The 20656-nt window shown below is 42.3% G+C and overlaps 1 protein-coding gene across 1 annotated transcript; it reads right to left on the reverse strand.

Annotated features, from left to right (window-relative positions):
- Positions 1–10307: 10307 nt before the first annotated feature.
- On the reverse strand, positions 10308–15586 carry MAD2L1 (mitotic arrest deficient 2 like 1). The gene is made up of 5 exons (XM_039879515.1): positions 15418–15586; positions 14481–14627; positions 12387–12507; positions 11830–11933; positions 10308–11120 (listed from the first exon to the last, which is right to left on the reverse strand). Exons 1-5 carry the CDS (start codon positions 15488–15490, stop codon positions 10948–10950), a joined length of 618 nt encoding a protein of 205 aa, XP_039735449.1. The 5' UTR covers positions 15491–15586; the 3' UTR covers positions 10308–10947.
- Positions 15587–20656: the final 5070 nt, after the last annotated feature.

Raw genomic sequence — 20656 nt, forward strand, 5'->3', positions numbered from 1 at the left:
CTCTCGTCCCGCAGTGGCTGGATGTGGAACCCTTACCCGCTCCAGGTAGCATGCACCAACTCTCAGGAAGCCCTCGTCAGCTCCCACGGAGCCAGAGCTTGGGGTTTAGGCTGGGAGTAGCAGTCAGAATGGTACAGTGCTCTAGGTGGTGGTCTACCTCCTGATGTCCCGGCCTTCACATCTCTATGGCAGATACCAGCCTGTGGTTCCCCATCCTGGGTCCCTGCCCTGTGAGTAATTTCTCTCCTGATTCTGGCACTCTGGACCTTTCACTAGCTGATTTTTACCTTGGCAGAGAGGGCAAAGAGGGATGGATGCTCAGGCCTTGGTGGAGAGAGCTCACTGCACTGTCCTCTGCTGCCCTCTGCTGACCATACCAGGAGATTACCTTTAAGCTTTCAGGCTCTTGGCCCGAAGCAGACAGATCCTTAGAGAATGAGTGAAGCCCGGCACACAAAATGTGAGGGTGCACCGAAAAACTAAGTAAATAAGACAAATAATATTTTAATGAAATATTTTTAAAGTCAAATTTCAAAAAATATATCAAATAATGTTTCAAATTTCTGTGTCCACTGAGCAAGCAGGGCCCACCAACAGTTGTGCTTGCACGTGTTTAATATGTGTGTTTATTTCTTTGTTCTGTTTTGTGTTGTTTGGGTGACGCTTGTGGGATCGCCCCACATATGTTGCCTGCTTTCAGACAGCGACATTCGAAGCATTATTGCCATGTTAGAAAATTTAAACATTCTGGTTTCTTCATTTTCTCGTGTCTAGTGTCTCATACTTTTGGCACTTGAGTGAAAGATTGTGGTCAGTTTGGAAAAAACTCCCAGTTCCTCCATGTGTCTCCTCTCTGAAAACCTGAGGAATGGGTAATCGCTTAGCACTGTGTTTTAACCTAATCATGCACAACATTTAGTTTGTTCTGATAGTGATAATTGTCATCACTCTTCCATAGACTTTTTCATTCCTTTTTTCTTTTATTTTCTTTTTTCATTTTTATTTTCCATTGGCTTTTTACTCTTGCATAGGCAGATTGCATGCGCCCTGTAGTTGACCAGTCAAGATTTAAAAAACAAATTAAAATACTAAGATTACATAAGGGCCAGTGAGTCAGGAAAACTGTTACCGAGAAGGGACAGAAAGAAAGGAGGTTCCAGATATCACAGATTAAAACAGTCAGAAGTTTGTATTCCAGATGGCTGCGCCATCGGAAAGTTAGAACATAGCACAGCACACATGAAAATACCCCAGGAAACCTAACCTCCGGGCAGACGCTTCTCCGTGCTCCTTCCTGTCTCAGTAGGATCTGACCATCAGATCAGTGCGGGGTGGGGCCGCGGGGGAGGAAAGAGTGCCAAGAAGCTGCAGCTGCAAAAAGGTTTTTTCTTGTTGTTTTTTTAGTTTTAATTACTATAGTGTAAAATTAATGCATATACAAGGTTGTTTTTTTTTTTTTTAATGAAACAGTTCAGAGTGTTACAAATGAGAAGTAAATATTCTACCTGACCTCGTTCCCCCACTCCCCATTTCTAATACAGCTCTCATTTTTAAGCGTTTCTGTGTTGTGGTGGCGATCAGCATGCCTCCGAAACATTGTTAATGCTTTCTTTCCTTATTTAGCATCCCCTTAGACGGTGTTAGTTCTTACTTCTTTATCCATCTGCTCCTCTTTTTCCAGTTATATTATTTTGGTTCTTCTGGTGGTTACCTATAATTTTAAAGAGTATGCTTAAACTCTGTATTTTGTTACATCATTTTAGGTAGTATGTCTTGATTCCTTGCTATATAATCTGTGTCTGACATTACCGTCCATGTCGCTCTGCTGCCTTAACCTCCAGGCTTCCGTTTGCTGACGGCATTAGTGTTACTATTAGTCAGATTCTCTTGTCTTCCAAGTTTGCTTATATGTTGATTCTTTACAAATTGAAACAACATTTATATTATTCTAATTATTAAACTACTTTTTACTGAAGAACAAAGCTCTATCGAGGGAAAAAAAGATAATCTTATGTCATTAAAACTGAAATGAATGTTCCAAGTGTCCATGTCACATGGGAGCCCTTAGATTCAACCTTTAAGACTTTGTGTTAGCTTATTTATTTGGCCGGTGACACCTTTAATTTCCAAGAAATCATTCTCCTCTGACTGTTCTTATTGTATAATCACCTGTTCTTTGGCTTCTTGACTCTAAAGATGTGTGTTTGATTTTTTATATCTTTTTTTTTTCTGTTTTCTTAATAATCTGTTTTCTTCAGGAGTCAACTGTTACATCTTTTTCACTTGGACCTTCTCACTATTGCTCTTGGTTTCTTCTCAATTTTCTGCTTTTTAATATGTGTGTGTGTGTGTGTGTTTGTGTGTGATCAGTGTTGGTGGCATGATTTTCCATGTGATGTTAGACCTCTCCTTGAATGGCCGGGTCTAGGAAGATAAGCTAGGAGTACTAGGTTAGGGTGCATGTAGATGTTTGTTCACCATTTTCACCTTTTAGAATCAACTCGTGGAAGTCAGTTCTGACGTGCTCCAGAATCACCTGGGTGGGAGAGCTTTTTGGGCCCGCCTCATCAAGAGGTTCTGATTCATCAGACCAAGAAAACCTATAGTTCTGAAAAGCGTTATGAGTGATTCTTACGTGCATCCAGGATTGCGAGTGGCTGTTTTTTAGGAGTCCGTTGAGAAAGAGTGGTGTTCTGGTACCATCTTCCTCTTGTAGTGAAGCAAAGGAGACACAAGTTTTTCTTAGATTAGGGATCTTTCCATAGTCATGCGATGGTTACCTTTACATGTACCAGTTAAAGCTTAATTTCTTCCCAAATGCCATTGTTATTTCTTTTAATTTCATGAAAGAGCTCTAAATGGAATAACAGTGACAGTGTCTGTTTCCATTTAGTTCATTGACCACTTCATTTTGGGACCATAATTTTACTTTGCAAAACTTTTAGAGTGGAGCCACAGTGTCTTTTGTGCCTACTGATCCCTTGGAGAGTAGAATCAGAGATTTGAATTAACCTTTGAAGATGCTGAAGAAACTAAGTCCATTCCTGTGAAGGACAATCCAGGACATGGCTGCAGCTGTAGGAGCCAGGTGTCTGATCGGGCCCCCTCCAGGGAACCAAGGCATTTGGACCTCAATTTCTATGGGCTTTATTTGCAAAGGGATTTAGTTTGGGGGAAAGTTGAATAATCCGAAGAGTTTCATATTGTCCAAATTTGGGACATTTTTATGTTGTCGATCCAGTCTTTGTATTCGTTTCATGTGGTCTGGTGAGCTATTTTGGGTGTGACTAGGCATCACTAGTGGTAAGAAACAGCATAGGGAGGGCAGTTCAGTGCAGGGTGCTGTGTGGACTCTTGTCTGACACATGTCACTAGGGTCTCTGGGTGAAAGGCAGAAAGCCCACAGCAGCTCCAGAAGGAAGCTGGGTGCAGGATGGTGGGGGCCCAGTAGCCGTGAGCATTCAGAGCGCCCAGTGGGGAGGGACAGCCGCCTGGGCTTACTCTTGCCTGGCTCGGTCACAGTGGGTGCTCACGTCGCTTCCTGGTCTTGCTTTGTGTGCTTGCCATCTTCATGACTTTTAATATTTGCATATCAGCCATACTATTACTGATATATTTTTTAAATATTCAGTGTGTATGTTAAAGAATTTTTGTTCCTGATAATGTGTTAAGGTGTATTATACATTTTTCTGAATACAGATTAAAATACATACATAATTACATAAATACATTAATTATATAAATACATTAGCTAATAACATAAAATTTTTAAAGATGCCTGTCGGCATGCTGCCTAACTCAGGTGATGCCATCGGACTGTACTAAAAGGTTCAGACGCTGGCAGACGTTGGGAGGCATGGGGCCCTCTCTCCACCTTCTCTCAGTCCATCCCAAGCAACAAGGAAGACATCTTTCTAGAACTTACAGGAGCTCGAGTAGTGCTTTCTGATTCTGCCCTTGGTGGCCGGCAGGCAGGGCTTACTCCCAGGCCGGAGTCGGGCTCGAGCGGGGAAGGAGGGGGCTGTCCCACCAGGCACGTGTCATCTCTGCAGGAGCCATGGGGAACCCTGTTTCTGCTTTAGCTCGCAGCCTCATCCTCCTACCCAGCTTCACTAGGGAACCCCATAATTTGACAGATATATATATACATATATATATATACACATTTAATCTCTTGTTTCCTGTGCCTATTTCTCAAATTAGTTAAAACAAAAACAAGTGAAAAAAGAAAATATTGCTGGAAGGAAATGAATGCTCTTGTTCTTATGCGGCAGTAGGGTTTCATGATAGCTTATTATGGAAGAGTATTTTTTGGAAAGTCAGTGCGACTTGATGCTCAAATACTGTGGCTCCAGGTGCTCACTTCCCCACCTTGGGGCAGGATGCATGCCTCGTTCTAGTCCCGCCTGCGTCTGTGCGCACAGGAGCGGCGCCCTCCCTTGTTCCCTGGTCGCTGAGAGGCAATGATGCAACAGCAGAAAGAATGCTGGCTTTGGAGTCGGGCGAGGCAGGATGGACTCTGGGTGTTGGAAGCTGCGCAGCTCACCTAGCTCCCGAATCTCAGTTTTTACGCATGTCAGGCAGGGATAACAACCTCATAGGGCTGCTGTGAGGACCGAGAACACGAGTCATGAACTAACTGGATGCCGCAGCCCCTCCTTGCCACACACTGAGGTAAAGCCACTCTGCGAAGGATTCTCTCTCCCCAGTTGATGTTTCTTCACGGTTACCACTGGGAACCCTGGCAGCAGCCAGACCGTGAATTTCATTTTGGATCCAGTCCTCCTCCTCCCTCCACACCGCTCGCCCCGCACAGCCCTGGACTGCGGGTTTTCAGGCTCTTTCGTACTCCAGAGGACTCCTCACTGGGACTCAGATTTCATCATTTTTTTTGTCTGGCTCTCTCCACGTCCCATGACCAGTTTCCAAGACCATAGACTGGGGCCCGTCTTCCACTTCCCCACCAGCCCCAGCTCCAGTCACCTGCAAGGAAGCCAGGCTGACCAGGTGTGGGGCACCAGCGGGAGATGACCATCACTCGCCTGGGAGCTGCGGGCCAGCTTTGATGGAGCCGTGTTGGCGATTATGATTGAGTACATGAGCCCAGAACCGTATTCAGATGTGAAATAGTGTGGACATCACAGACTCGGTTTTTAAAACCACTGACTTCTGAGCTTGGTCAGTGAGACTGCCATTCAGATAGAGATCCATAACCATGTCTAGGCATCCACTGGACATGTCCATATCAAGATAGTTTTTAAAGACATTTGAGATCTTTCCCTTGCATGGAAATGGAGTGTGGGTGGCCCTGCTTATCCTCAGAGGCCTTTTTCAGTACAGATAAAATTCTAAGACAATAAAGCTTTTGATCCAATGTGAGTTCCTTTGTGCAAACAAGCTTGCATACCAAAATGGTGCCGATAAACGGAGATGAAAATGGACTTTATACAAATAAATGAAACTATATTTTGTTTCTCTAGTATAAAAATAGATCAAATGGTTAAGAGGACAAAAATACGTGAAATGGTAACATAAACTGGCTTGTGTAATCCGAAGGTCAACTCTGACATTTTTCTCCTAGACCTTTTCTAATAGTTTTGTTGCCAGGGTTGCAGTGTTTTTGCCAGATTGGAACAGGATTGTCAACTCTAATGGAGATTAAGTAGCTTTCCCAACTAGATTTTTTTTAATAAGCGTCAGTACTGCTGGCTTTCAAAGCTATATTCATAAAGAATAGAAAGGTCTCTAAAGATCTGTTTTTAGATAACGTAACTAATAAAATTTGAAATTTAGTAGACAGAGCCTATTCCAAAGTTATTCCAACACCAACTTTTATCATGGTTACAGTGAACAAAATAACTGGAAATGTCATTTCATATAATTAATAAAAAAGAATAAGAAATTATTGTTTATAAGTTGAACCACAAATTACTTCCCCTGAAGAACGACCGGGGTTCTTCCGACTAGTGGAAAACTGTGTGAGTTTCACAGCCGCTCACAGTCTCACACCTGATGTATTCTTAAGACAGTGTTGGCGAGGTATAAGACGAAGTCCTCTTCGTCCTTTGGTACTTTCCACTCATTGGTCAAAGTCATCTGAGGGAAGTGGAAATACAAACTCACCCAAGGAGATATCGTCAAGTTCTGTGAGGGACAGTAAAGGGAAACTAATTTGTTCTGAACACTCAGATGCTAAAAGGATGGACAGAGTGATCATCTAGACTTTAAGAAACAGTGTAATTTGCATGCCCGCTGGCCCCACAGTTCTACTTATGCGCTAAAGCATGAGAATTTAAGAATTCATGTAAAGTGCCTAGCAAATAACAGATGTCATATTCCCCTGCACCGTTGTCTTTATATTTTTGTAGCCAGATATCCCAAAAGAAAAGCTGATCGTAGTCCTAGTCAAAAGAAATTCACCCGAATTTGAGTATTACAGCATTGGTGACATCTGGTGGAAAATATAGGTGTTACAAGATAGGGTTATAGCTATTCTGACCTTTAATGTATAATAATATGAATTTTACTGACTAAAAAAATGAAGAAGGTAAAATATATTAAATGCCTATATGGACATCTACATTATTAAGCTAACAATTTTTGAGTCTGTATTCTAAAATATAAAGGAGGATAATGAACCTAAGAAGCCTGAATCAGGCATTCTAATAAAAATGTTTGCTCAGCGTACATGGTTATATAGTGATTGAAAATAGAGGTATAGGGCCTTTATACTAGTCTGAGTCTCTTTTTTATGTATCATCTGCCAAGAAACCTTTTTCCCCAAGTTTTCAGATCAGAATTCACTGTGGGGTGTCCTGAGGAAGTACTTCAAAGAAGTAGCCAGCCGTGTTTCAGGGAATATGAGATTGAGATAAGGTAGAGAAGCTCATCCAATATGAGGTTTGTGGACGGAGTTAACAGATGATGTTGTTGTAAACATGAGCCCTAAATGTCACAAAGCAAATGCTCTGAGCCCAGGTGAGGTTGAATACTGTCAAAAGGGCGAGCTCTGATCGAGTACAGGGTTGGCAACCATAACCCGTGGGCCAGATCAGCCCTCTGCCTGGTTTTGTGATCGGAACGCATCCGTCCTCATCCATTTACCTGTTAGTGTCTAAAGCTGCTTTCCGACTGGAGTAGGTGCGGGAGAGACTGTGTGCCTGCGGGGCCTCTACTATTTTTGGCACTTTAAGAAAAAGTGTACAACCTTTGGTCTGTTAGGTCACATTCATCATTGATCAGAGTTTTACACCTCCCTATCTCCATGGGAGGAGAATATTTCCTGCCCCATTGAAATTGGCTTAGCCAGGAGCGGTGCCTGGGTGGGAAGCGGTGCCTCAGTGGGAGCGTTCTGAAGCTCTGCCTGAGTTCTGGCAGCCACTGCCCTCAGTGGGAGATGAGACATGTGACCTGCAGACGTGCATAGGAGTGAGACAGGCATGCAGTTGGCCTGCAGACTTGCTGGGGGGAAATGCTCGTTGATATTCTGCGGCTGTCGCTGTGCAGCAAAAGCCATCTAGCAGTGCCCAAGTTCGGTATTCCTCAGCGTGAGCGCCCCGCTGGCTGATGGCGTGGGCGGGAGGAGCCCAAGGACCAGGAGCGCTTTGGTGCCTTCTGGGGCTGTTTCCCTCCATGGGCTCAACTGCAGCGTGTTTTCATTCCTCTGCCTATAGCAAGTGGAACTTGTCGGAGTCCAGACCGGGACTCGAGGCCTCCACCGTCTCTTGGAACCCGGGCTTCTCTGTTGTAACGTGGCGTGGAAGTCAGACACAGTTCTCCCACCTGTCAGTTTCACCACCTCCTTCCTAACGCAAGCGTCAAGGTGTCGAAAGAGGGTGGGGCCAGTCCGGCTGGACTCAGAAGCCAGAGCTTTTCCATCTAGCTTTACCGATGCTCACATCTCGGCCCCCACTCAACTCCGATGTATTTATTTTTTAATTGGCACATGATCTGTAAGGGTAAAAAAGATCCTAGCCAGCTCCTCAGAAACCTCACCAAGTAGATGGTAACATGCAAGTAGCATAAAAATCTGATTTAACCATTAATTAATGTTGGCCAAGATGAAGTGGTCAATGTATTTAAAAACACGCTTTCACGTGTTCATGAACTCTTAGTCTTACATCTCAGATTGTTAAAACACAAAGCTTTTTCATTGGCACTTTCCTTGAAACCATCAATCTGAGTCATTTGGGTCGGTCACTGGGCCACGCCAGTGGTCCATTTATCACATAAAGACATATAGAGATCACAGATTTGTCCCTGAGAACCCAAAGCTGCCCTCCTCCTCTGGTTTTCAGGGATCCCTTTGGTTTCTTAGGCAGCGAATGTTCTTCCATTAAATTTTTCCAAAGCCAGTTTTTGCCGTTTTCAAATAAAGAAGAGCCTGATGCAGAACTGGTCCTATAGAGTCATTTGTAGGCAATAGATTGTGTGGCAGAAGCTCTGATTTCTGAGACTAAAAATCAAATCTAGAGCATTAATTCTGGGCATAACTCATAAAGGAGAGAGAAGTCAGTACCATGCTAAATCACACAAGTGGTAATATTAGGATTGTTTGAGAAAGACATAAATAACAAGTTTAAGTGTTATTAGTAATATACAAGAATGCTGCTATTGGAGAGCTTTTGAGGGAAGAACCATTTTATTATTTCCTTTGTTTGGCAAAGAAGTACATTCCCTGAAGCAGTCACTACTTTCGATAGATTTTAACGTATTTCCTAAAAATAAGACCAGCAATTTCAACTCTCTCCATACTTTTGCTTCTCTGTATTTCTGCTTTCCTTTTCAACCTGCCTTTCAAATGTTAAGAGGTTATGAACAGCCCAAGAATGCAAATGTTTTCATCTGAACAGTGTCCTCATGTCATTTGGAAACCTGACTCTTGACCATACCTAACTCAGCATCATTTCCATTTCTGCAGATCTACTTTTCCCATTCAGGAAAAAAAGGCCTGTGGGTGGACCTCAATTAGATAGCTTCAACGACTGTTAGGGAGTGGGCTTCTCAGCACCCACCATCCCCGGTCACACCTGGCGCCTGTGCCCAGCACAGAGGTGGAAGGACAAAGACGCTGCCCTTCCCCCGTAACAAGCACGCAGTTAGATCAGAGATGCGAGAGGAAAGCACGAAGACAAACACATAACGGAGCGAGTGTGTTTGGTCACTTCGTATTTTCCTCTTGAAATCTCAAGCTTCAGAAAGGGAGGGACTTTGTTCCACTCCCTCCGGCACATGGCACACGGTGTTCTGCACATTAATAGATGCTCAGAATGTAATTTTTGAGTGAACGGATAGAGACTATGTGTACCTAATAGCGAAGGTCAAATGAATTCACATAAAGAGCTTAGAACAGTGTCTGATACTAACCCCATGATAAATTGAATTATTACAAAATAAGATTTAGAACAGATAAGACTAGAAGTTTGCCTTAAATTGACCTTGGAAAGATAGGTGGGAACTGGATAAAAGAACATACCAATGAGAATCAGTGAAGCCACAGGCACAGGAATAGACATGGTGTTTACATGTATAAGGAACACTAGGCTGACAATAAACTGAGTATACAAAAGGCTTCTACAATCCAATACTTGCTAACTGTATTAATTCCAAATGACACTGATCACTTCACGCACTGAAGTTTACCGTTATGAGGTGAAGGGGATATAATCAAGGATTGTCCATTAAATTCAAAGTACTTCAAGACTTAACTTTGTATCCTTAGGCCCTACAACCCAGTCTGCACAAGAAATATTAGCTAGGCAGTCATCCCCCCTTATCCAAGATCCCCAGTGGATGCCTGGAACTGTGGGTAGTACCAAACTCTACAGATGCCGTTTCTCCTGTACTTACATACCTTTGCATTTAAAGGAAGCAGCTTATGGCTTCTCTTTGGCATGTCTGAATCATCAGCATCACTGCTCTTCCGCTTTGGGGCCATTAAGTAAAATGAGAGGGACCTGAACAAGCACTGTCAACCTTGGTAACTGGTCTGATCCCCGAGAAGGGTACTGTGTGACGGAGGGGTGGGGCGTGTCTACAGCCTGGAGACACTGGACAAAGATGATTCATATCCCTGGGGAGGACAGAGCTAGATGGCATGAGCTTCTATCATGCTATATGCCATTTGAAACTTATGAATTGTTTATTTCTGGAATCTTCCATGTAATGTTTTTGGACCATGGGTAACTGACACCACGGAAAGCCCAACCACAGATAAGGGGGGACTACTATGCTGAGTCCATCTTACTACTTAGCTGTTAACACCATACCAGCATAAAAATAACTTACGGCACATTTAAACATACACATTTAACTTTATTTATCACTGTTATTTAAAGCTTGATTTTATAAAACACAAAAAGACATTTTTAAGAGTTCTGTATCACCAGAATTTAAAAAGTAGAACTATCGGTAGCTTTGTAGGTGTTAGTTATATAAATTAAAATCAAATAACTGGAGTTTTTTCAATATGGAAACTATACAAATGCAATAAATGGCAAAAGGACCCAACAGCAATATTTTGTTTATGGATTACCAGTTACTTTAGGATTTAAACAAAGATTCTGAATATTCAGACTTCTTTTGCTGTGTTTCACATTTAAATATCTCCCTACCTATATTCTGAGTCAAGCTACTTGACCAAAAGGTCTGATTTAGGAAGGCATTTAGCTTTATAGCGGAAGTTTTGCCACCTATATTTACCACCTTCAAACGAACTGACATGACAGTGTTGATGTAATGTGCTGGTTGTCCTGGTGTGCAAAAAAATTATGTCCACCCTATGGAAAGTCAAACAGGTACCAAAAAATAGGACAATTATGCATAGCTCAGTGAAGTATGTTAAGTTTCCCCATCTAAAAATTAACCAATGAAATAAAACACATGAACTGTTGACGTGGCTTCAGGAAAAGCACGTTTGAGAATCACATCATCGGTCTCATCTCATCTTCAGTCGTTGACAGGGATTTTGTAGGCCACCGAGCTATTCACTTTGTGGACTGTAGTAGTGAAGGAACGGAGACGGACTTGCTCAGAATTGGCAATGAACTGTGGCCCCGACTCTTCCCATTTCTCAGGTACCACCAGATCCTTGTCTGTATATATCAGTAGATCAAATGAACCTGAATATGGGACAAGATCATTAAAGTACATTATTTTTTCAGAAGTAAAACGACCGTCCCCGTTTCTCTCTCATTTTGAACCACCCATATTGCCAGAAAGGGGAGGAGAGCCTGGTCTCTAATTACTAGGTTACTGCTCTTCCCCAGTGGTAATTCCTTTTAGTAGACAATAACTACACTCCTTTTATTTCAACTTATGACATTCAAGTTTTCTCTTTAAAGAGAGAACCATTAAAAAATATTTGCAGAAAGAGTATAATCACATGGGACAGCATGACTGTTAAGATACAGAAAATGAACGTGCTGATTCTGTGACTGCTGTGTCCCAGTGTGCAGAACAGGGGCTGGTAGATAGCTGGGTATACAGCAGGTAGTCAGGAAGGGTCTGATGACTGAAGCAGTAACTAAGAAAAGCAAGACACAGTTAAAGCTAGTCTTAATTACATGCATGAAAAATCTGCAGACAATAAAAAGAGTGAAAGGAATTACATCAAAATGTCCAAGAGTGAGTACTGTGGCATACTTTCATTCCTTTTCAGAATTTCTAAGTTTTCTAGAATGCATATAACTTTTGCTTTATATTGTTTTTCCTCACAGTATATAATATTGATAATTATAAAAAAAATTTAATAAAGGGATAATTCTTAAAGCAGCAGATTAATCTTTTCCCCAACAAATTTAAGCCCATGTGAAGCTGTGTAATACTTACAGGACACTTCCAGCAGTGGCAGGAATGTGACAGTAGCTGTGATCTGTCTGATCACTGAGCGGATTTCATCTTGGATAGCCTTCTGAGACTTTTCTCTGGGTGTGCTGTCAAAGAAACCACATTGACTCATTTTTAGTTTTAACACATCATTTAAAGCATTGGTAAGATTATTTAGTTCATTAAATGCTTCCAAAATCAAATAAGCCGCACCTTAAGCCGGGAAAGTCTGGGATCGCCCTGATGGTACGAGCACCTCTAACAGCTCACTAAAGGGCCCATCTCATATCATGTGTGGTTTTACAAACACCACCATAAACACCAAAGTGTGGAATTCACAGAGTAAGACTCAGCAGTTATGTTAAAAGTGCACTATACAAACCAATGACATGCTAAAGTGGGCAAAACTCTTTTCCACAGGAGACTGAACTAAAATTAACACATCTTAGAAACAAATTATACCTTAAATGAAATTAGTTCAATATAATCAGAACTCATCTAGTAAAGAAAACATTTTGGAAAAAATGTATAAAAGTGGAAACAATTTAATTCATACTTACCTATCATCTTTGGCAGTCTTGTCACACTCAATATCAAACTGCCATCTTTCCAGGACCTCGCCACTTTCAATGTTTGAGATGACTACCACCAGTTTCTGAACTGAACACTTGTATAACCAATCTGCAATACACAACAAGACACCGTTTCTGCTCTGCTGCATCACAGAGTGACTCTCTCAGGTCCCAGCTCACGCCCTCGGCAGATTCTTACCACTGGCATTCTGGAACCCCAACCTGCATAGGAAACTTGCCCCATCAATAACCCGGCTCCTGTTTTCGAATTCTCAGTGCTTGTGCGGGTGTGGTGCTGGGTGCTGAGCAGGGGACATGCAGTACTTCCGTCCTAACCCACGGTACAAGTGTGGGAGACAGGCACTAGTCCTTGCACCAGTAAACGTGAAATTACCATGAGAACTGCTAGGTGTGATATACGAAGCAAAGCGAGCATAAAATGGCAAAAGCTGACTCCCTGAGGGAGTTCTAGCTAAACTATGAATTTAGGTCTGAGACTCAAAAGCATTTAATATACTGAAGGACAGGAGAGAGTGTATCTGTAGGATAGCCCCCAGATTCTGGCTGATCACTGGTGGGAGGGATGGTCCAGTCACCAAGAGGACAGAGGACTGAAACGATGATGACCTTAGATTTAGTTTTCACGCCCTGAGTCTAAAGTTATCTCTGGGATGGCCACATAAAGATATAAGGGGAGCCAGTGCACCTGGCGTCAGGGAGGACGCGTTAGATGGAAGTTTTGAGTCAACCATTAGGCTGTCAGTGAAGCTATGCACTGTCAGAGACTCTAGAGATCACAGTGAGAAGAGGCCTGAGATCGAGCCTTGAATTCATCCTGGAAATTGAAGTAGTATATTCAGGAACCAGCAGTGGCTTTTAAAGAGACAGAAAATAACTTAGTAATATTTAAGGAATGTGGGCCACCTAGGTCTTGGTTGCTTTTCACCCCATAATCTTTAAAAGTGTAAAAATAGTCTTAGCTTTATTAGACTAAAACGGGATATATGCTGGATCAGGCCTCTCAGCCTAGCTGACCCCTAGTACAGACTAACAACTTTAGCTCTGAAAAGGAAGAGATTGGGTGGTAATTTTTTTTCTTTTAAAATTGGAAATGATCCAAATCAAAACAAATTAAGTCAAAAACACAAGGAAGAAATAGGGTCGAACCCATAAGAAACCCAGAGGGATGGGATTCAAAGCAGACTGAACAATGTGCCCTGAAGAGGCGCAAATCCTCCATTTTTACGAAAATAAGAGATGTTAAATAGGAAAGTCTGTCTGAGATGAAATGTCATCAGCGTACTCTCAAAGGGGACAACCCCAGAGTCCAGTAGCTTAGGCAAGTTTCGATTCTCCATCAAACCAAGATGAAGACAGATCCATCGGTGCCTGGAGGTTCCAGGACCGGTCAGACCAGTGCAGCCCTACGAAGGCCCATGGGTGATTTAGCCTTGAAGTTAATAAAAATACGATGGAATTTTTAAAATGAAGCTACTTGAAACAAACAAAATGATTCATGAATTTAAAAAATTTAAAAAAAGATGACCACTGTAGCATTTTTTGGAACTAGAACTTTGGAAGATGAAGTGGGAAGACAAGGAGGAATATCCTACAACTCAGAAAAATAGGAAGTGAGGGTCCTAAATGGAAAGAAACATGAAAGCAAAACTAATGGAATTCTAGAAAGAAAAAAACAGATGCAAAACAAGTATTGACCCAACAGTACGGCAACTTCTTGAGCTAAAGAAAAAAAAAAATAATGAATGTTTAGAAAAGGCTCACTGACTCACCGGTAGGATTTTTTAAAAAGACGAATGGAAATAGTTGAAGTTGATGGAGAGTTTTGTTAAGCCATATCAGATTCCTATCAAAATAGGAATCTGCCCACTCAAAAATGTCATGGGACAAGAGTGGACTTTCTTTCAATTTATATTATTTGCTTCCTCCCAACTGAGTCACTATATATGAGACAGTGTTTTATACCTTCTATATACAAAGCTGAAAAATGACCACGAAGATGCTAGAAAATGTGGATCCTAGATGGTGTGAAAAAACCCAAAACTGTTTCCAACAATTAAATACCTTTTAGTTGTTCCACCACATTATTCAGGTATTTCATGAGCTCAGGATCAGTAGTTACAAGCAAGGTGAGTCCATATTTCTGCACTCGAGTAAAGGTTTCAGATGGATATACGCCACGCTGATACAAAATGCTGTTGATGCCAAATGCTGTAAACAGAAAAAATGTTCAGGACGAGTCACTGTCACTTTGTAATACCGGAAAATAAAACATATTTAGATGTGGCAAAGGTTTCATTACTGGTATTAAGCTGTAAATGCCTAGACACGTATTTTTGTGTGTCCTGCTGAAAGCAGAGTAGGGACAAAGTGCCATTAAACATCCTCAAAATCTTGCTTCTAAGTAAAAGAATTACCTGCACTTATGTGGCAATAAATGAAAAATGGCAGACGTGCAGTTTACCACTGCCAAATCTCACCTCGCTGTAATCGGAGTCCAAGCTCAGATTACGCCGTTAGAGGACGTCAGAGCAGGCTTTTGCGCCTCGAGCAAGCCTCACCCTCTTTGCTTTTCTCCCCTTGCAAGTCCTGCCAGGTTCTATCAGAAGGTCCAAGTGGCCTGGTACAGAACAGCGCTCCCCAAAGTGCAGTCCATCCCCACCACCCTCAGAGTCACCTGGGGGTGGGACGGGTGAAAATGCACACCAGACCCCACCCAGTTGCACTTTGTCCTTGGTCGCTGGAGCGGGACTGCACTTTTGGAAGGGCTCAGGGGAAGGGGCTACGTCGCGGGAGGCCTGGGCAACGCTGAACCCCTTCCTCCACCACCGACTGGGGTCGTGCCCGGAGGAGGCGCCCGCATCCCCCCTGCCGGACTCCCCCGCGGGGCAGGAGGCTTGCACCCGGGGCCGCTCCGCACGCCGCCCCGCCGCTCCCCCTCCCCCCTCCCGTTCCCGCGGCCGGGCTCGGTCTCCCGCCCTGCGGCCTGCGCGGGACTTACAGAAGAACTCGGCCACGATTTCGGCGCTCCCGCGCAGGGTGATGCCTTGCTCCCGGGAGAGCTGCAGCGCCATGGCCAGGCCCACAGACGCGGCGCGCGCCCACTCGCAGACGGCGGCCGCGGCGGCCCGCAGCGCTCCCCGCCACTCGTTTCAAAAGTAACGACGCAGCACGCCGGCGCCGCCGCGCAGGCGCAGCCGGGCCCGCCCGCCCTTCCGCCCTCGCGCAGCGGGCGAGCCGCGCAGGCGCGGTGGGAGGCGCGGCCGGCTCTTCCGGGTGCTCATCTGCTGCTCGGTCCCTGGGGTCACTTCTGGGCGTGGTCAAATCGATGGGGCCGAGGGAAGCGAGTAGATTCCGATGCAAGTGTCTGCTCCCTAGGCCGGAGGACCGCGCGACCAGGGGCACGACTTCCGAGTTTCAGAGATGTTCTCCAAGTGCTATGAGTTGTCCGCCAGCTGTGGCTTAAGTGGCCGCGATGCTCCCCTGTGCACTTTCGAAGCTTTTGTCAAATGCTTTGGGGGTTCGCAGAGCAACTGCGTGCTGGCAGCCCAGCCACAGCCTTCGGGGGCCTGCTTGCTGCAGGATCGCGGCCTTCCCCGAGAAATGGGACAGGTTAGGCCGTCGAGCCGCAGCCGCTTTTCTGCCCCTCGTCTGCTGTTGGCCCTGGGCTGGCTCACCTCCTCCGCAGCCCGACGTGGGACGGCGTCGGGGGGTGGGGGGGACTGAATCTGGAGACCCAGCCTGGGCTCCGTCCACCTTGCCCACCGGCAGGCGGCGGCAGGTCCCCAAAAAGGCCCATCGACAAGTACTTTTCAGGGAATTTTGATTCCCAGATTTAGTGATTTCGTGTTAGGCTGAGAAGTATTAGGGAGATGATGTATAATTAATGTTCACGTCAATTGTGAAACAATTTTATTCTTAAAGCGGCCAGAAAAATTATTTGTAAAATGGGTCTGAAAAACTTCACCGGACATACTTAATTGTTATTTAATTAATTGAGGAATGCCTGAGTTGTTTCCTATTGCTACATAACCATAACACATTACCACAAATTAGTGGTTTGAAACATTTATTTTCTTCATCCTGTAGGCGAGGAGTCTGGGCATGGCGTAGCTCTGCCAGTCTCACAAGCTGCAGATAAAGGCGTCTACACGTGGGATCTCAGCTAAGGTCTGGGGTCCTCTTCCAATCCCCTGGTTGTTGCCAGAGTTAGTGTCTTTGTGGTTCTTGGACTGAGGTCCTTGTCTTGCTAGCTGTTGGCCAGAGCCAGTCTTGTGCCTTAGCCAGATAGTCCTTCCATAGGCCTTGTGACACTTAAGTCTCTGATTTCAAGGCCCCTTTTAAAGGCTCACCTGATTAGGTCAGACCTGATAATCTCACCTGGATAAACCTAATTCTGGCAGTGGTATCCTCTCATCATCCCAAGTTCTGGCCACACTCCAGGAGAGGGGTTCTATACGATGTGCCCCCTAAGGCCACGAGTTTGGAGGGGCCATCATAGAATTCTATCACAATTTTAATCAGTTTGAAGAATAAAACAGAATAACAGGGTGACTTGACCCAATAACATGTTTTCTTTAACATCCTTTAGTCTCGGTGGTGCGTGAGTACGTGTGTGTTTAAATCCCTATCTTTTCACTCCTTCCACTAGAACATTGGGTTAGAGCCAGAATTCTAGAGTCACGCGTGTGGACCACAATGGGCACCTTACTCCAAAGAAAAATTGTCTCTGTTTTTCTAAGGAACTTTATATTAATATTCAGCACTTCAGGGAAGACTTCCTTGAGTTTCATTGTAAAATAGTTTGTAAATTATCTATCCGAACATGCAAATAAATGTTAGTATAATTTGAAGATTGTAAAATGTAAAAGCTTAGTAAAATACATGTTTTCCATATATAGAGGAAGTATTTATTAAATACTTTCTGCTCTGTGAGGAGCTATAAGAAATAATTAAGGTTCAGAAGATGCGATCTGTACTTTTCAAGGAGTGTATGATCTAGTTCTGTGTAAATATGCATACCTGAACTAAAGACATTGAAGCCTCACAAGCTTGGCCTTATCTGGCTCCTGGCTACTTCAGTCGCCTTTCAGGTTACTTTCCTACCTGCCTGCTCCGCTACTAACTTTTCCACCTTCGGGCTTTTTGTAATGTGCTTTCTTTCCTCTGCCTAGAAATTTCATTTTATCTGTTCAAATTCCTAATTACATTTATACTCTTTTTTTTAACTTAAATGTTACTACATTAAAGAAATTTTCTTTGACCCTTCAGACTATAAGGTCCTGCTCTTATATTCTCAAAGCGCCTCATGGTGTGTTTCAGAGCACTGCTTTCGTTGTTACAGTTTCATTGTTGTAATACAAGGTGAATTGTGTGTTGTATCTAACCTGTTTGATGGAGGTTCCATGATGACATTTCGTGACTGCTCCACGAATATTTGTTGAATGAATGAGCATTTGAATACTTGCCTAGGAAAATTTCAAAACATTTTCCAATTGGAGAGCAGGTTGGATGGATAAGGTGAGTCCATTTTTAGGGAGCTTTGAACACCCATCTGAGTTGATTGAACTGGACTTACCAGAGATTTCTAGGTTCTTAGATTGACAAAATTAAAGGGGCATTTTCGTCAAATGTAAATTCAGTAAAGGTTATAGAATAAATTGTGTACAGGACAGTCTAGAGTGACAGTCCTCAAACTTGAGAGTGTGAAAGAATCCCTTGGATATTTCAATCGGCACATAGATTCCTGGCTTCTATTCCTCCTTCTCCAAGTCTGGTTCAGCCCAGGACCATAGCCACTAGCCATAGGTGGCTCTTAAGCACTTGAAATGTGCTGGGCTGAATTGAGGTATGCTACAAGTATAAAACAGATTTCGAAGACAGTATAAAAAATATACTGTTAAATTGATTACAAATTGAAATTATATTTTACATACATCAAAGTAAGTAAAATATTAAAATAATTTCACTTGTTTCTTTTCAGTTTTTAACATGATTACCAGAACATTTAAAATCACACATGTGGCTCATGTTATATTACTGTTGGACACAGCTGATCTATTTATGGGGTCTCAAGGAAGGCATGTTTTAGCCAGCATCCCAGATGATTCTGAGGCAAGTCCTTAAATCTCTCTTTGAAAAGCAGAAGACTCTGATAGATATTTTAGTAGTACAGGCCTAGGAGATTGAGAGCGAGAGCTAGAAAGATGCCAGTGGGTTTGAATAAGAAGTATGCATCAGAGCAAGACATTTTGAAACAAGAATTGGGTTGATGACTGTAATGGAGGAAGAATGAAATGGTAGTAGAGATAAGTCCAAGGTGGCAGGCCTGCAGTACAGCGTAATGTTGGCAGAAGCTGTAGGAATGTTAGAAGGAGCAGCCCAGACTCTGAGCCTGTTCTGTTCTGTTTCCTGTTTATTGCAGTGACACTTAAGAATCCAGAAGCTTTGAGGGCCTTCTTCCCCATTAACTTTCTGGTGCTTGCCCTGGCCCTGACTCCATCTCCTCTAAAGCATGCGCTCTTACCGTTGCACATTTTTGTTCTTGTTTTCAGTTACTTGAGTTTACCTTTATTCACAATTTAATCAATTCCTTCTAATGTGTATTGTTTAGGGGAAAGCTATTTGGACAGGATGAAGTATTCATTAAGATTTATTTTTGATAAAAATTCAAGGGGTGTGCATAACCAAACAAATCCATATTAATAAAAAGAGATAACTATGAAAAAGTGTGTCAGAAACAGGCCTGTATTCCACATTAGGTCGCTGAAACTAGAACCACTCTTAAACATTTCCAAGGCTAGAATCAAGTGGAATTTTAGGACGGAAGTAGCAGTGACTAAGTCGAGCAATCTTACAGGTGAGGAAACTGAGGTCCAGAGCAGCTGCATAATTAGTCTAAGGTTCAGCATCCAGTCGCAGAACCAAGGGTTCCTGACGTACTCTCTCTTTAAATTATATCTATCTGAAGATGTGCAGAAAGATGCTCTTATTTTTTAAAGGTTATTTTTAAGGAATTAACTGGTTTTAGACTAAGGATTTTTACGCAATAAACTGTACACATAACTTGTCAAGAAAACGGAAGTGACACCCCGTGATAAATTTTACGTTAGCACAAACAATTCCAACTGCCAGAAGATGGCACTGTTTACATGTGAAACAATACTTTTTAAAAACGCTTTTTATAATACTTTTTAAAAATGTGTGTGTGCTTCAGTTTAAAGTAGAATGAAGGAAAAACAAATTTAGTGCTTCCTAAGGTATTCCTATATGTGGGCTACATCAGAATGAATTGTTGAATCATAATATATTACAGAACTGGCGTCCTTTTAAACATTTAGTATGTGCACACATGTACATATGTACTTATCTTTACATTTAATTTGCATATTACTTTGTTTTATGTGAAAAAGAACATTTTAGGTAGTTAAGTCATTCTTATAGACTTTGGAGAGTTTTTCTTCAAACTGTCAGGTGTTATTTTATTCTCGAGGCTAACATCTTGAAATAGAGCAGTTAATTCTTAATCTGATAAAACTTTATGATAACTTTACTAAGACATTCATCTACAATAATTTGAAAAAAAATCTTGGTGCACATAGGTATTTCGTAATGTCAGTCTGAGGAATTGGCTTTGAAAACAAGGATGCTGTCATAAATTTTGAAGTTTTCTTTTTTTTCTTATATAGATTATTTCTCATTTGAAGTGAAGGGCAAGAATTAAAATTGGAAAGGTTCTGCTCTGATTACTTAAGGTTTATTTTGTAGATCTTATGAATGTTTATATTTTTTCAGGGGTTTAAGAATTAAATTGCATGATGTAAGTTTCCTAAAGACCCATTTTCCCCACATACTTTCTTCCAAAGGGCTCTTTGACTGTTGGTTCACATGCTTATGAAGATAGCACAACAAATTTGAATCCCAACATTTTATTAATAAGCAGTGGCTTAATAAGATATTAAAATTTTATCTTTAGTAAAAATTTAAAGTACTAAATGTTATTGAAAACATATTAATAATTCCATAAGTTTTGTAATGAAAATCATGGGCTATTTTCTTATCAGAAAGCATTACTATATTTTATTATGATTTTATTATGATAATTTCATTATAATCCTATTACGATAGTGATATATAGTCACTTCGAAGTCTTTTGATAGCTCAACCATGGTTAGGTACCAAAAGGTATAATTTGAAAGGTAGATGATAATCTTATTTATGTTTAATTCCCAAAGACTGTT

Source organism: Pteropus medius, unplaced genomic scaffold (assembly GCF_902729225.1).
Source record: "Pteropus medius unplaced genomic scaffold, Ma_sr-lr_union100, whole genome shotgun sequence".
Classification (NCBI taxonomy): Eukaryota; Metazoa; Chordata; class Mammalia; order Chiroptera; family Pteropodidae; genus Pteropus; species Pteropus medius.